The sequence below is a fragment of the Anabrus simplex genome, chromosome 2 (genome assembly GCF_040414725.1).
Source record: "Anabrus simplex isolate iqAnaSimp1 chromosome 2, ASM4041472v1, whole genome shotgun sequence".
In the NCBI taxonomy this organism is placed as follows: Eukaryota; Metazoa; Arthropoda; class Insecta; order Orthoptera; family Tettigoniidae; genus Anabrus; species Anabrus simplex.
This window is the reverse complement of record NC_090266.1, coordinates 274,870,286-274,883,963: the sequence shown is the minus strand read 5'-3', so window position 1 is coordinate 274,883,963 and position 13,678 is coordinate 274,870,286. Positions and strand designations below refer to the sequence as shown.

The 13,678-nt window shown below is 40.4% G+C and overlaps 1 protein-coding gene across 2 annotated transcripts in view; it reads left to right on the top strand.

Moving 5' to 3' along the window:
- flfl (serine/threonine-protein phosphatase 4 regulatory subunit 3 flfl) overlaps window positions 1-13,678 on the top strand; it is a 426,810-nt gene that overhangs the window by 362,058 nt on the left and 51,074 nt on the right. The window contains exons 16-17 of one of the 2 annotated variants that reach the window (XM_067140579.2): window positions 20-204; window positions 483-643. In XM_067140579.2, coding sequence (XP_066996680.1) covers window positions 20-204; window positions 483-643 — 346 coding nt within the window. The remainder of the gene's footprint in view (window positions 1-19; window positions 205-482; window positions 644-13,678) is intronic. The other variant, XM_067140581.2, reaches the window with a different exon arrangement.

The window sequence follows — 13,678 nt, the reverse complement described above, 5'->3', positions numbered from 1 at the left end:
AATGATTAACGTACAGCAGTTCCATATGTTCCAGTGTACCTTCTATTCTACGGAACAGTCGGTATCGACGTGATCAGCGCCAGCTGGATGAGGAGGAAGAGATGTGGTTTAATGAGGACGATGACTTTGATGACGGTGAGGCTGTTGTACCTGCCACAAATGATATTTTAGGCAAAAAGATAGATTCTGACCTGGACACTTTAGGTAAGCTACTTGCGGTTGTACACATTTATCATCATTAGATCATTTGCTACACTACACCTTTTTGTGGGTAGTTTAACTTACCCCATCTTGTAAGAGAAATATAAAAATGAATGTCCCATTCAAAGCATCAATAACCTGTTCATTTCATTTCTGTTGTACATTTTTTCTGTTTTGTATTTTGTCTTCAATGCCATGCATCTGAAGGCTTTGCAAACTGTTGTGATGCATGGCTGAATGTGTTCCAAGTTAATTTTTATTTGTGAATTAACCTCTTCCAGGTAAGATAATAGATAAGAAGACGGATGGAAATGGTCCTAAATTACTTAACAGCAGCAGTAAAACAGGAAATGTCCTCAATAATAATTTAAGCAACACAACCGGGGGCTCCCCACCAAGTCCAACGTCTGGTGATGTCAAATCCAGTACCATCTTTAAGAAGGTAAGCCTATACATATCATTCTTCTGATCTTTTGGCATTTCATAAATGAAATTTCTAGATAGTTTGCCATAGAATAAGATGACAGTTTAGTTCATAATGAATAGGCCTGAAATTTTTCATCCATAAGCCACAATTTCTGGTTAGGGTGATCAGTTACTCAGTAAAGTTATATATATTAGAAGAAAAGGTGCTGAACTCGGCATCTTTTGGAGGATATGTGCTGTATATCACGTTCTTGTTCGTATGCTGAGTGGCTCAGACGGTTGAGGCGCTGGCCCTCTGACATCAACTTGGCAGGTTGGATCGTGTCTCGGTCCGGTGATATTCGAGGGCTCAAATACGTCAGCCTTGTGTCGGTAGATTTGCTGGCAAATAAAAGAACTCCTGCGGAACTAAATTTCAGCATCTTGGAGTCTCCGAAAACCGTAAAAGTAGTTAGTGGGACGTAAAAATCAATAACATTATTATTGTTGCAGTACGTAGGAATGTAGTTGATATATAAGTTGACAATTCATCTCTTTATTTAACAGATCTACTTCATAAACACCTCTCTATGAGGCCATACCCAGGAATTTTTTTCATGTGGGGCGGGGGGGGGGTGCTCCTGAAACAAAAACTATAGGAGCAAATAAAAACTTTCAAATAGGTTTTACAGAAAGAAAATAAAAGTTTGAAACATTTATAGAGCAGTACCGTTTACAACTCAACGTTTCTAGTGGATAGGTAAATTCATAACATTCTAGTGGGCAGCGCAAACTTTTAAGGGGTACGTGCAGCACAAGACAAAAATTTTTGAATTTATTAATTTGACCAATTTTATTGGTCCGTATTTACTTTTTTCTAACAATCTCACTACAATGGTTATGCAGGAGTTGATATGAGTCGACCTTGTCAAAACTATACAAAAAAAACTGTTTTAATACATATTTCTTAATCATACATGTTTTGAGAACACAATACATTCTCTTAATTGGTGAAAAATATCTCCTAAAAATCTTGAGGACTCTATCTAAATCACATGCTACAACATGTTATAAGCACCTTACAAAATAAAAAGAACTGTTGCTATAATTAATGAACATATAAATGAATAAAATACATATCTCTTCATTATAGACTGTTATGCCTTTCAGCATTCAGTCAGCAAGCCTCTGTGAATTTATTAAGCGCCACTATAATCCTCTTCTGCTGCGGGGGAGACATACAGAGCAATGGCTCACTGAAAGAATCATATGCTATGATGGACTGTAGCTCTCAGCTCATTTGAAAATAATACCCACTTGCATTCACTGTTCTCTTATTACAGGGAGGTTTAAGTAATAGTCGGATTTGTCGTGTTAAAATGGTAGACAAAACATAATTCCAAAGTAACTAGTAAGTAGGTAGGCTGTTAGGTTATTCTATTTAATAGTGTAATGTATCTTAATATTATAACTTAGTTGACATTCAGCAATTAATTCGACTCAGCTCTCTGGCCTAAACTGATCTGATTTATATTGGGAAGAACCACTCTCAATATTCTCTCAGTTTGTATGTCAAATCATTGCATAAGACTTCAGTCATCAAATCATAAGATCATGGTAATTTAACTTAACAGATGTTGAATCCAAAAACCGTGAATACAGTGAAATTTCCAAGTTCTGTGAAATCATTTAAGAAAAGACTAGGCAAACAATTGATAGGGAATCTGCCACCTGGGCAACAGCCCTAAGTGCAATTCATTGATGATTGTGTGTATAGATACGTTTTAATGTAATTCTATATACTCATTTAGTGGAGTTGTCTCTGTGGGGGAAGGCTTTGTTACATCAAACCATGATGCGAAAACATGGCTGCATGAGAAACCTGAGTCGGAAAGCTGGATAATAATAATTTTGTGTGGCTATTTCTAGCCGAGTGCAGCCCTTGTAAGGCAGACCCTCCGATGAGGGTGGGCGGCATCTGCCATGTGTAGGTAACTGCGTGTTATTGTGGTTGAGGATAGTGTTATGAGTGGTGTGTGAGGTGCAGGGATGGGAAAGCTGGATGACCCATAGGGAAGCAGTTCATAGAATGAAGAGCTAATGACTGCAGCGAGCAGTGAATGCTGTTGCTGCTCTCTATCAATATACATTACACAGGTGTAATAGGAAAGATTATTCTATAATGTGCCATTCAGTATGTCAATGGAATCAAATGAATCGATTCAATAAAATTAATAGAATATCCCATCACTAATATCAATCGGACCTATGGAAGAAAGATAGTAGAACTGTTCTAGTCAGCAAAGAGGATGCATCTGGATTTAAGAGTTAATGATATTTGGGTAAAGGGAGGTAAGAATGAAGAGATTATAAAGTATTTTTAACAGGTGTTAAAAAGGAAGGGGCAGAGTGTGGTGTAGGACTGTTCATCAGGAATACTATTGCACACAGCATAGTTTCTGTTAGGTATGTAAATGAGCAAATAAAGTAAACTTATGTCCTCATCCCGAGGTGGTGCAGCTCTTTTCAGGCACTCCCAATGGAGGTGAGCTGATTGTACCATTTTAACCACCTACCAGCCCTCCTACCATTCTAACATTTCTGGCAGTACCGGAATCGAACCCAGGCCTCTGAGGATGGCCGCTAATTACGCTATGAAGGTGGACAATGAGCAAATGATGTGGCTACCCACAATGCGCAAAGGATGTATGTTGATTTGACTGTCAGAGGAATTAGGACAAGAATTGTCTCACTGTATTCACCATGTGAGGTTGCAGATGAAGTTCACAAGTTCTATGAAGCATTGAGTGACATCATAGTCAGGGTCAATAGCAAGGATAGGATAGTGCTAATGGATGATTTCAATGCAGGAGTTGGAAATAGAACTAAAGGATACAAAAAGATGATTGGTAAATGTGGGGAAGATTTGTGCTAATAGGAATGGGAAGCATTTACTGGGCTTCTGTTCTGGTATGGGATTAGTAGTTAGGAATACATTCTTCAAGCATAAGGCTATTCACCTCTGCACACGGGAAGGTAGGGTCACTAGATCCATAATAGACTATATTACTGACAGACGTGCCAAGTCTCCCGATTTGAGCAGGAGACTCCCGATTTTTCATCGTTCCTCCCGATCGCCGGGTCCGATCTCCTGATTTTCAGAGCAATATCCATAATTTTCGTATTATTTTAAACTCCCGCAGATTTCCTCGTTCTATCGATATATGGCTGAGTATGATTGGTTGATAGTAGTTCTAATAATGATACCAGATGGCAGTACGGGGCACGGTGGCCAGTCATGTGCTGCTCTTTGGCCTATAATACAGTCATTCTCTTTGCAAGCGAGTCAAGCGAGTAACATTCTCTTTGGAGTAACCTAACCTCAGAAGTAGCACACCATAGTTGTTTTACCCGTAGAAGTGCTCGTGGTGTGCCTTAATATTTGTTTTGGCCAAAATGTCAAAAAAGAAATATGATGCAGTGTTTAAAAGTGCTTATAGGGAAGAGTTTCCATGTTTGAGTGAATCCAGAAAGGGACCAACGCTCACATTCTGTACTATATGTAGGTGTAAATTTTCAGTTGCACATGGCGGGAAATGCGATATACTCAAGCATATGCAAACGAAAAAACATAAGGAGAGTGTCCTGTGTGTAGAAAGAAACCAGAAACTGAACTTTTCATGTAAAAACCAAGATGTAAATCCTGTGACGAATGCCGAGGTGTTATTTACGTCATTTATAGTAGAACATAACCTGCCTGTAAATTGTGCCGATCACGCCAGACCTTTGTTTCGCAAAATGTTTCCTGATTCGGAAATCGCTAAAGGATATGGGTTTGCTAGAACGAAAACAGAGGCTATCATTACAGAAATGTGCATGGAAGAGAGGGCGAAAATTGTATCACATTTGCAGGTGAATGCATTTTCTGTTGCTACTGATGGTAGCAATGAAAGCGACTTGAAGATATATCCCATTGTTGTAACATTTTTTAGGCCTGAACTCAATGAAATTCACAGTTGTCTACTCTCTGTGCCTAATTTGGAAGGGGATGCTACTGGAGCTAACATTGCCGATCTTTTGCTCTCAACTTTTCGGGAATTCTGCATTCCATTAAAAAACTGCCTAGCTCTTGGTGCTGATAATGCTCCAGTAATGGTAGGATTGAAGAATGGTGTGGCAGGATGTTTGAAGCGGGAAAATAGTAACATAATCATCGTAGGCTGCTCTTGTAACCTAATTAATCTTGCTGCCGAGAAGCGTGCGGCGTGCTTGCCCGTAAATGTAGATGAAAGTGTAGTTGATATATTTTATTATCTGGAAAGGAGTACAAAGAGGAAAGGAAAGTTCAGAGAATTTCAGAATTTACACAACACTGAGATCAGGAAAATTCTGAAGCATGTGCCTACTCGATGGTTATCACTAAGAAGGTATCTAGATAGGATTTTGCTTCAGTGGGACCCTTTGGTTACATTATTCAGGAGCGAAATTGTGAGTAAGGATTCTCAGATGGGAACTTTGAAGACTTACAAAATTCCTAAGCACATTTCAAGTGCAGATGTGTCTTGTTTGTCTGAAAACGTTAAGGAATGTCATAACATTTCACCTCATTCCTCAATTAAAAGGAAAACCCAGTCATTAGTTACACTAAAAAAAAAAATGAAACTACCGATCACACTAAGAGCCATGCATTGTCACGTGAAGAACGACTCTTCATGTTCCTTTCATCAAATTTACATAAATCTTTTTGCCTTTTTCTCTCAAGTTTGATGGATATCTTTGAGAATCCAAATGTAGCTCTTCAGTCAAGTATGCCGCACATCCACTTATTGAGGTCAGTTTTGGAGGAACTATTGAAGAATGTGATGGCAAGGTTTGTGAAACCAGATGTTATTAAAAGATCCTCCTCTCTCCTTGATGTAGATTATCATACTCCAGCAAATCAAAAGGATGATTGTGATGTGATGATCGGGAACTCTGCGTTTGTTTTAGTGAACACCTTGAAGTCTGAGGAAAAGTGCATATTCTTTAAGTCTGTTAGAAAATGTTTCTCTTCATCGTGTGACTACATGGTACACAAATTTCCATTCAAAGATGAAGTTTTAATTAATGCAGAAGTTGCAAATATTTCTGCTATAGTAAGGCATCATTTTCTAGCCTTAGAATTTTCATTAACAAGTGTCCAAATATTTTGACTAGTGAAATGGAACATTTGGATAAAGAAACTGATGTTCTGCACTCCTAGTTCTGTAACTTTCAGCTCGAAGAAACAGACCCGGCAAAAGGATGAATTGATATTCAGTGGGCATTGGTAGGTCAGATGAAATCAGCTGATGGTGAACTTAAATATGACTCTCTGATGCTTGCTATTGTATCAATTCCTCGTAGCAATGCAGAATATGAAAGGATTTTTAGCAGAGTCACAAAGACAAAAACACAGTTCAGATCCTTGCTGTCTGAACACACTTTGGAGAAACTTTTAACCTTGAAATCAGTTCAGCAAGGCAAGTGCTTTGAGCAAAAATTTAGTTCCGAGTTTCTGAAGAGGGCTAAGTCAGCTACTGGTGTGTTGAACAACAATTAGTCGTAATGTGATCACCATGTTGAAGGATGAGAGGTCACATGTTTCTACAGTTCAGGTATGTCCAGTATTTAGTATTCACATGTAAATGATGAAATAAATACACTGACTGACAGAGCAAATACAACACCAAGAAGGAGTGGTTCGAAAGGGATGAAAGTTGGGGGAAAAACAGAGATGGCACGGACGAATAATTGGTGTTTATTTGAAACCGATATGCAGGTTACACAATGCGCACGGCATCAACTCAGTAGGATGTAGGACCGCCGCGAGCGGTGATGCACGCAGAAACACGTCGAGGTACAGAGTCAATAAGAGTGCGGATGGTGTCCTGAGGGATGGTTCTCCATTCTCTGTCAACCATTTGCCACAGTTGGTCGTCCGTACGAGGCTGGGGCAGAGTTAGCAAATGGCGTCCAATGAGATCCCACACGTGTTCGATTGGTGAGAGATCCGGAGAGTACGCTGGCCACGGAAGCATCTGTACACCTCGTAGAGCCTGTTGGGAGATGCGAGCAGTGTGTGGGCGGGCATTATCCTGCTGAAACAGAGCATTGGGCAGCCCCTGAAGGTACGGGAGTGCCACCGGCCGCAGCACATGCTGCACGTAGCGGTGGGCATTTAACGTGCCTTGAATACGCACTAGAGGTGACGTGGAATCATACGCAATAGCGCCCCAAACCATGATGCCGCGTTGTCTAGCGGTAGGGCGCTCCACAGTTACTGCCGGATTTGACCTTTCTCCACACCGACGCCACACTCGTCTGCGGTGACTATCACTGACAGAACAGAAGCGTGACTCATCGGAGAACACGACGTTCCGCCATTCCCTCATCCAAGTCGCTCCAGCCCGGCACCATGCCAGGCATGCACGTCTATGCTGTGGAGTCAATGGTAGTCTTCTGAGCGGACGCCGGGAGTGCAGGCCTCCTTCAACCAATCGACGGGAAATTGTTCTGGTCGATATTGGAACAGCCAGGGTGTCTTGCACATGCTGAAGAATGGCGGTTGACGTGGCGTGTGGGGCTGCCACCACTTGGCGGCGGATGCGCCGATCCTCGGGTGCTGACGTCACTCGGGCTGCGCCTGGACCCCTCGCACGTGCCACATGTCCCTGCGCCAACCATCTTCGCCACAGGCGCTGCACCGTGGACACATCCCTATGGGTATCGGCTGCGATTTGACGAAGCGACCAACCTGCCCTTCTCAGCCCGATCACCATACCCCTCGTAAAGTCGTCTGTCTGCTGGAAATGCCTCCATTGATGGCGGCCTGGCATTCTTAGCTATACACGTGTCCTGTGGCACACGACAACGCGTTCTACAATGACTGTCGGCTGAGAAATCATGGTACGAAGTGGGCCATTTGCCAACGCCGTGTCCCATTTATCGTTCGCTACGTGCGCAGCACAGCGGCGCATTTCACATCATGAGCATACCTCAGTGACGTCAGTCTACCCTGCAATTGGCATAAAGTTCTGACCACTCCTTCTTGGTGTTGCATTTGCTCTGTCAGTCAGTGTATGTATGGGCATATAGAATTGTTAATGTATTGAATTATAATGAATTTGTACATGTTCTGCCATCAGTGATGTGTCATAATACGTTGCGATTCGCTGCAAAATTTCTTCTGATTTTTCACTTTTGAAAGTTGGCATGTCTGTAACAGACTTAGAATTCAGGAAATCTCGTAGGAATGTGCAGGTTTTTCTGGGATTTTTTTGATGATGCAGACCATTATCTCATCTGCAGTGAACTATCAACTGACCTCCGTAGGGAAAGTGATATCTGTCCGCTGACGAATAAGGGCAGAAAATCTCCAAGATGAGGAAATCAGACAGAAGTAAATTTATATGATTGTTGAAAGAGTTTTGAACAACAGACAATAAGAAGGTTCAGGATATAGAGAGAGAATGGGCAGCATACAGTGATGCTGCAGTAGAAACAGCAGCTGAATTCCTCAGAGGAACTGTGTGTAAAGATGGGAGAAAGTGAACATCTTGATGAAATGGTGAAGTGAGAGCAGCTTGTAAACAAAAAAAGAAGGCATATCAGAAACGGTTGTGAACAAGGACTGATGCAGATGGTGTTGTTCGTAGATGAAAGAAACAGAGCGTAATAATAAAGATTTTACTGCAGCCAATGGCCATTAAAATATGTTTACATGACTAATTACATCAAACAGAATTTGGTTAGTCCCATCTGTCTTTTAGTACACGTCATCACATGATATAAGTCGCAAGTTTTCTCGCACAGAACACATATACATTCTTTCTCGGGGTGTGGAAAGTTTTGTTAGCACACACACGATGATGAAAACCGTGTGTTGCTAATCTAGTCACAATGTGCCTGAGTTCATAGTTTGCCTTCATCCAGTCCATACTGGTCATAGCCTCTGTGGTGTAAAATGTTTCCCATATATCTCCCTTCTTGGTTCGCAGCTCTGTTTGTAACGGGTTGAATGCATCTGTAGACGGCATTATTAGTTTGTGACGTAGTTCTTCTGTATAGAAGAGTTCTCTTGTCAGCTCGTAACATAGTCTTGAAGGAGTGAATTTGGACAAACATAATACCTTTTTCATGTAGATTGCTTTTACACTTTCAATGTCTCGAATATTTCCTTTAGTGAGATGTTCCCATATCAATTCTAGTCCATACGTCATAATCGGAGATATTTTTGCATGGAACAATTTCATAGCGACTTCAACCGAAAGTTTGCGTAAGATCAAGATGTCATTCATTGCTATTACGGCCGCAGCCACTCTATCCTTAATGTGTCTGGTATAAGTAGTTCCTGACATCTGTAATGTAATGCCCAAATATTTAAAGTTGTTTACTATTGGCATAGTTTCTCCTCCATTTTCATACTGAATTTTCTCTTTTAATGCTGTTCTGCCTCCCTTTCGGAAGATCATCTGTACCGTCTTTTGTCGATTAATTCTGAATTTATTGTCCTCTGCCCAAATGTTCAGCTTGTTGAAAGCAGCCTGTAGTTTTTCGTGTGTTTTTGATACGAGTACCATGTCATCTGCATACATGTATATGTGTACCTCGTCGCCTTCGACCTTTATAGTGGGTATTAGGTCTGAGACCGCTATATTGAAGAGTATGGGGCTCATTGGATCACCCTGTAGTATTCCGTTCATCTGCGTTATGGGATTCGAGATAGAGACGTTATCGTTTACAGAGATGTAATTATAAGCAAGAATGGTCCTAATGATGTTCGTTAAAGGATTCATATATCCTATTATGTTTCCCAGTTTCTTCAGTAGCTTTTCCCTGTCCACTAGGTCGAACGCTTTGTTGTAGTCTACGAAGATCGCGTAAAGTTTCCCTTTTGGATGTCTGAGGGTATCCGTTATGTCGTCAATCAGATTCTTTATCGCATTCATTGTAGATCTCCCTCGTCGAAAGCCAAATTGCTCTTCCGGTAAGGCGTGGTCTACCTCTTCTATCAGTCTCGTTGTTAGTAACCTGGTAGAGTTTAAAGATATTGCTTTCTAAGGCAATTCCACGGTACGAATCTAGGCAACTCGTGTTTCCCTTTCCTTTATATAAGATCTTCATCATTGAGTGTCGCCAGGTGTCGGGAATTTTGTTCATTTCAACGCACTTATTGAAGAGCGATGTCCACGTTGTTAGTAGTATATTTTCTGTAGTTTGTATCTGTTCGTTGAAAATGCCATCAATTCCTGCAGCTTTCTTAGCCTTCAAGTCCCTCATGGAATTTTTTACTTCCTCTTCGGTGAAGTCCTGAAAGAGTTTTTGTTCTCTATGTACGATATTATCTACTGTAGTTACAGATAAGTTGTCCGTGTTCAGCACTTTCCTAAAATGTTCTTCCCAGTCTTCTATGGCAATATCATGAGGGAAGTGCGGCTTTCTTGGTTTTAGAGCTATAAACGGATTTACTTTTGCCTCTTCGACGAGTTTCTCTCCTTCATCTATATGTTTTTCTCTTTTTTCTTTTAATAAAGCCTTATATATTCTTCTCTTCATCGCGTAGATATGTAATTCGCTTTCTTCGTGTGAGCGCCTTGCTTTGTGGAGAGCTATAAGAGTATCTTTCCGAAAAATATAGCATTCTCGATCAAACCATGATTTTGCTTTCCTCGTCCTGTCCTCAATCTTTACCATTCCCATTCATATGACCTTTTCTATCTCCTGGGTTGCCTCCTTCCACTTCAACAACAAACCCATCTAAAAGTGTTACCACAGATAGCACAAACAGAGTAAGTCACATCACCGCACAAATCGACCCACACAGGCGAAAAAATCCACAGTTGCAATAAGTGCGCTCAAACATTTACCCCTACCGCACAAACTGACTCACTCAAGAGAGAAACTCCACATGTGTATTAAATGCGGACAGACATTCTCTGATAGATATATACATATATCGATATCGGAAGCTCTTGTAGATGATGCTGTACAATACCCAACAGATATCGCGGAAACAGGAGATTATATTAAGGAACCCCGCGACTGATTCAGTGCACGTACAGGTACTCTATACATGCCGATAATACAATTATACAGTCGAGTGCCAGTTAATATTAGATACTCACTAATTTGTTAAGCGTTGGAGCGATAGTGCTGTGGAAATGCTTCTTGAGGAATATAAAACTATGTTAGGTAACAAACCATTAAAATACTATATAAACTATAGGAAGACGTTTTAAAGGCCATAGACGTAACTGACATTGGACAAGGAACATGGCAGACAACGATGATACGCAAATGGGTGACATCTGCAGGAAGATTGTACATAAAAATAAAAACTCTATACAGTGTGAAAATTGCGACAGGTGGCAGCACGCAGAATGCAGTGGACTGACAAGAGGAGAATTTGACATTATCAAGAGGAAAAATTGTAAACTGACATGGTTATGCCCAGATTGCAAGCCCAAAGTGCTAAAAACGTCAGAGACAGAAATGAAATTGATGGAAAAGTTAAAGACTCACATGGAAACGCTACTAACCGGAATAAAAATCAATATTGAGGGTATGCTAAAAGACGAGATCAAAAATACAATTTGTCAGGAAATGAAGAGGCATCTTCCACGCCCTAATATGACCAAAACTAAAGCTCCTAAGACTCCAAAGATAGCATCGGGAATCAAGGATAACATTAATACAGATACCTTAAATGAGGGAGAATCACAAATTTTCAAGAAGCCCATAAATGGAAACAAGAAAATATCCTTATCTCAAGAAACAGATAAAGACCAAGAGTACACGTTACTACTCTCGCTCCAACGGAAGAGGAGGAAATACACGGTACCATTATCACAAGAGAGGATAAACAGAGACCGTCTACCAAAGTCACATACCGAAGGAAACGCAGGAACAGCGAGACAATTACTGGAACCAAGGAACCGGAACCAAATAGTCTTCGAGCTGGAGAACGAAGAGCCTGGCTGTATGTCGGGCGCATACATCATTCGGTGAAGAGGGAAGACCTGATAGCCCACATAAATCAGTGTGGTATCACAGGGCAAATAGAATGTGAGCAACTTGAATCAGTGAGCTTCAACAAAGCATACAAAATTGGTATCCCTTTTGACAAAAAAGAGTTGATAGAAAAATCCGACGCTTGGCCAAAGGGTATCATAGTAAGACGTTATATTTTTCGGAAATGGAGATGGGAAAGAAGTAGAGCATAGCGCAAAGGATGAGAGTGACACAATTAAGCTCTTAACAGGGAATGTAGAAGGTTTGACGACATTGCCAAATATAATAGGGACGCAGGAGCGATACTCCAATAATAGCCCAAGTGACGCATCAGACGACCCCATAAGCTTAATGTTATGGAACGTAGAGGGCTTAAGAAGCGCCCTAAATCAAATGCCAGTGAATATTATAGACACGGACATAGTAATACTAGTAGAGACGTTTTTAACAGATCCATTATCAATACAAGGATACTACACAACACACAGTCTGGCACTGCAAGGGGCAAAAGGACGACCCAGTGGAGGAATATCTTGCTTCGTAAAACCGGAACTAACTCCAATGGGAACTATGTACAGAACACCGCACCTATTGCTGGTCAAAACCACGTTTACATCATTGATATGTTCATACTTTCAGCCAGATACCCAAGAAGACATCATAATAGACTCACTAAAAGAAGCAGTAAACATTATAGGAAAGAACGAACCTCTCATCGTAGCAGGTGATCTAAACTGTCGCATAGACGTGCCAAATCAGAAAACACAACTGGTGAAAGAATACCTAGAATCTGAAGGACTCGTGCTAGTAAACAAGCCAACGGAACCAACGTACATCTGTCACAACGGACACAGTATCATAGATCTTGTCTTCATAAACCATAAAATTACTGTGAAATATCTCCAAGTTATAGATGATTCACCAACGATCCCTATCAGAAAACATCTACCTATCAAGATAACTGTAACAGTGAAACACTTTGAACCGAAGAGCCAACAGGTGAAGACTAAATACAAAAGAGTAACCAATCTAACAAACAGAGCGTAACAAAAACTGTTGAATCCAAGAAGTAGTTCTGGGAAGATTTTGATAACAACCTAGAAAGGCTAGGTCATATGGCAGGGAAACCTATGTGGACAGTAAGATAGAATCTTGGAAAGGGAGGGAAAATGGAAATGAATAGTGTTTTAGGAAAATCAAGTGAACTTGTAACAGATTCCTGGGAATTGGTGGACAGGTGGAAGGAATATTTTGAAAATCTTCTCAGTGAGAAAGGAAATTTTATGGTGACATTGCGAACAACCAAACTCGTGGGGAAGAGGACAATGATGTTGGTTAAATAATGGTTGACGAAGTTGAAAGAATGGTAAGTAAATTTCATTGTCATAAAGCAGCAGGAGTAGATGAAATAGGACCTGAAATAGTGAAATATAGTGGGAAGACAGGGTTATAATGGCTTTATAGAGTTGTAAGATTAGCATGGAATTTTAGTAAGGTACCTTCTGATTGGACAAAAGCAGTAGTTGCACCTATCTATAACCAACGGAACAGAAAGGATTGCAACAACTGTCGAGGTATTTCATTGATCAGTATCCCAGGCGAGGTGTTTGCTAGCATTTTGGAAGAGAGAGTGCGATCAGTGTTTGAGAGTAAGCTGGATGAAAACCAGTGTGGTTTCAAACCACAGAGGGCCTTTAAGGATCAGATTTTCAGTATAAGCCAGGTAATGAAAAATTACTACGGGAGGAATAGACAGTTATGTTTTGTAGATGTAGGTAGATAGATAGATATGGTTTATTTTAACTGGCAAAGTTGGGACCCGTATCCCTGTCTTACACTTAACCAGTGAAATACATAAACAACATAAAATAAAGAATATTTGAATACTGAATTAAAAAAGAAGAGACAAACAAATTACTACGCTGGTGTGCTATCCTACTGTACATAAAATATCTATTGTAAGACACAATATAAATTAACATTTCATTTCCTAAGTATAATATTTGCAAAAAAATTAACATACAATGAATTGCAATAATAA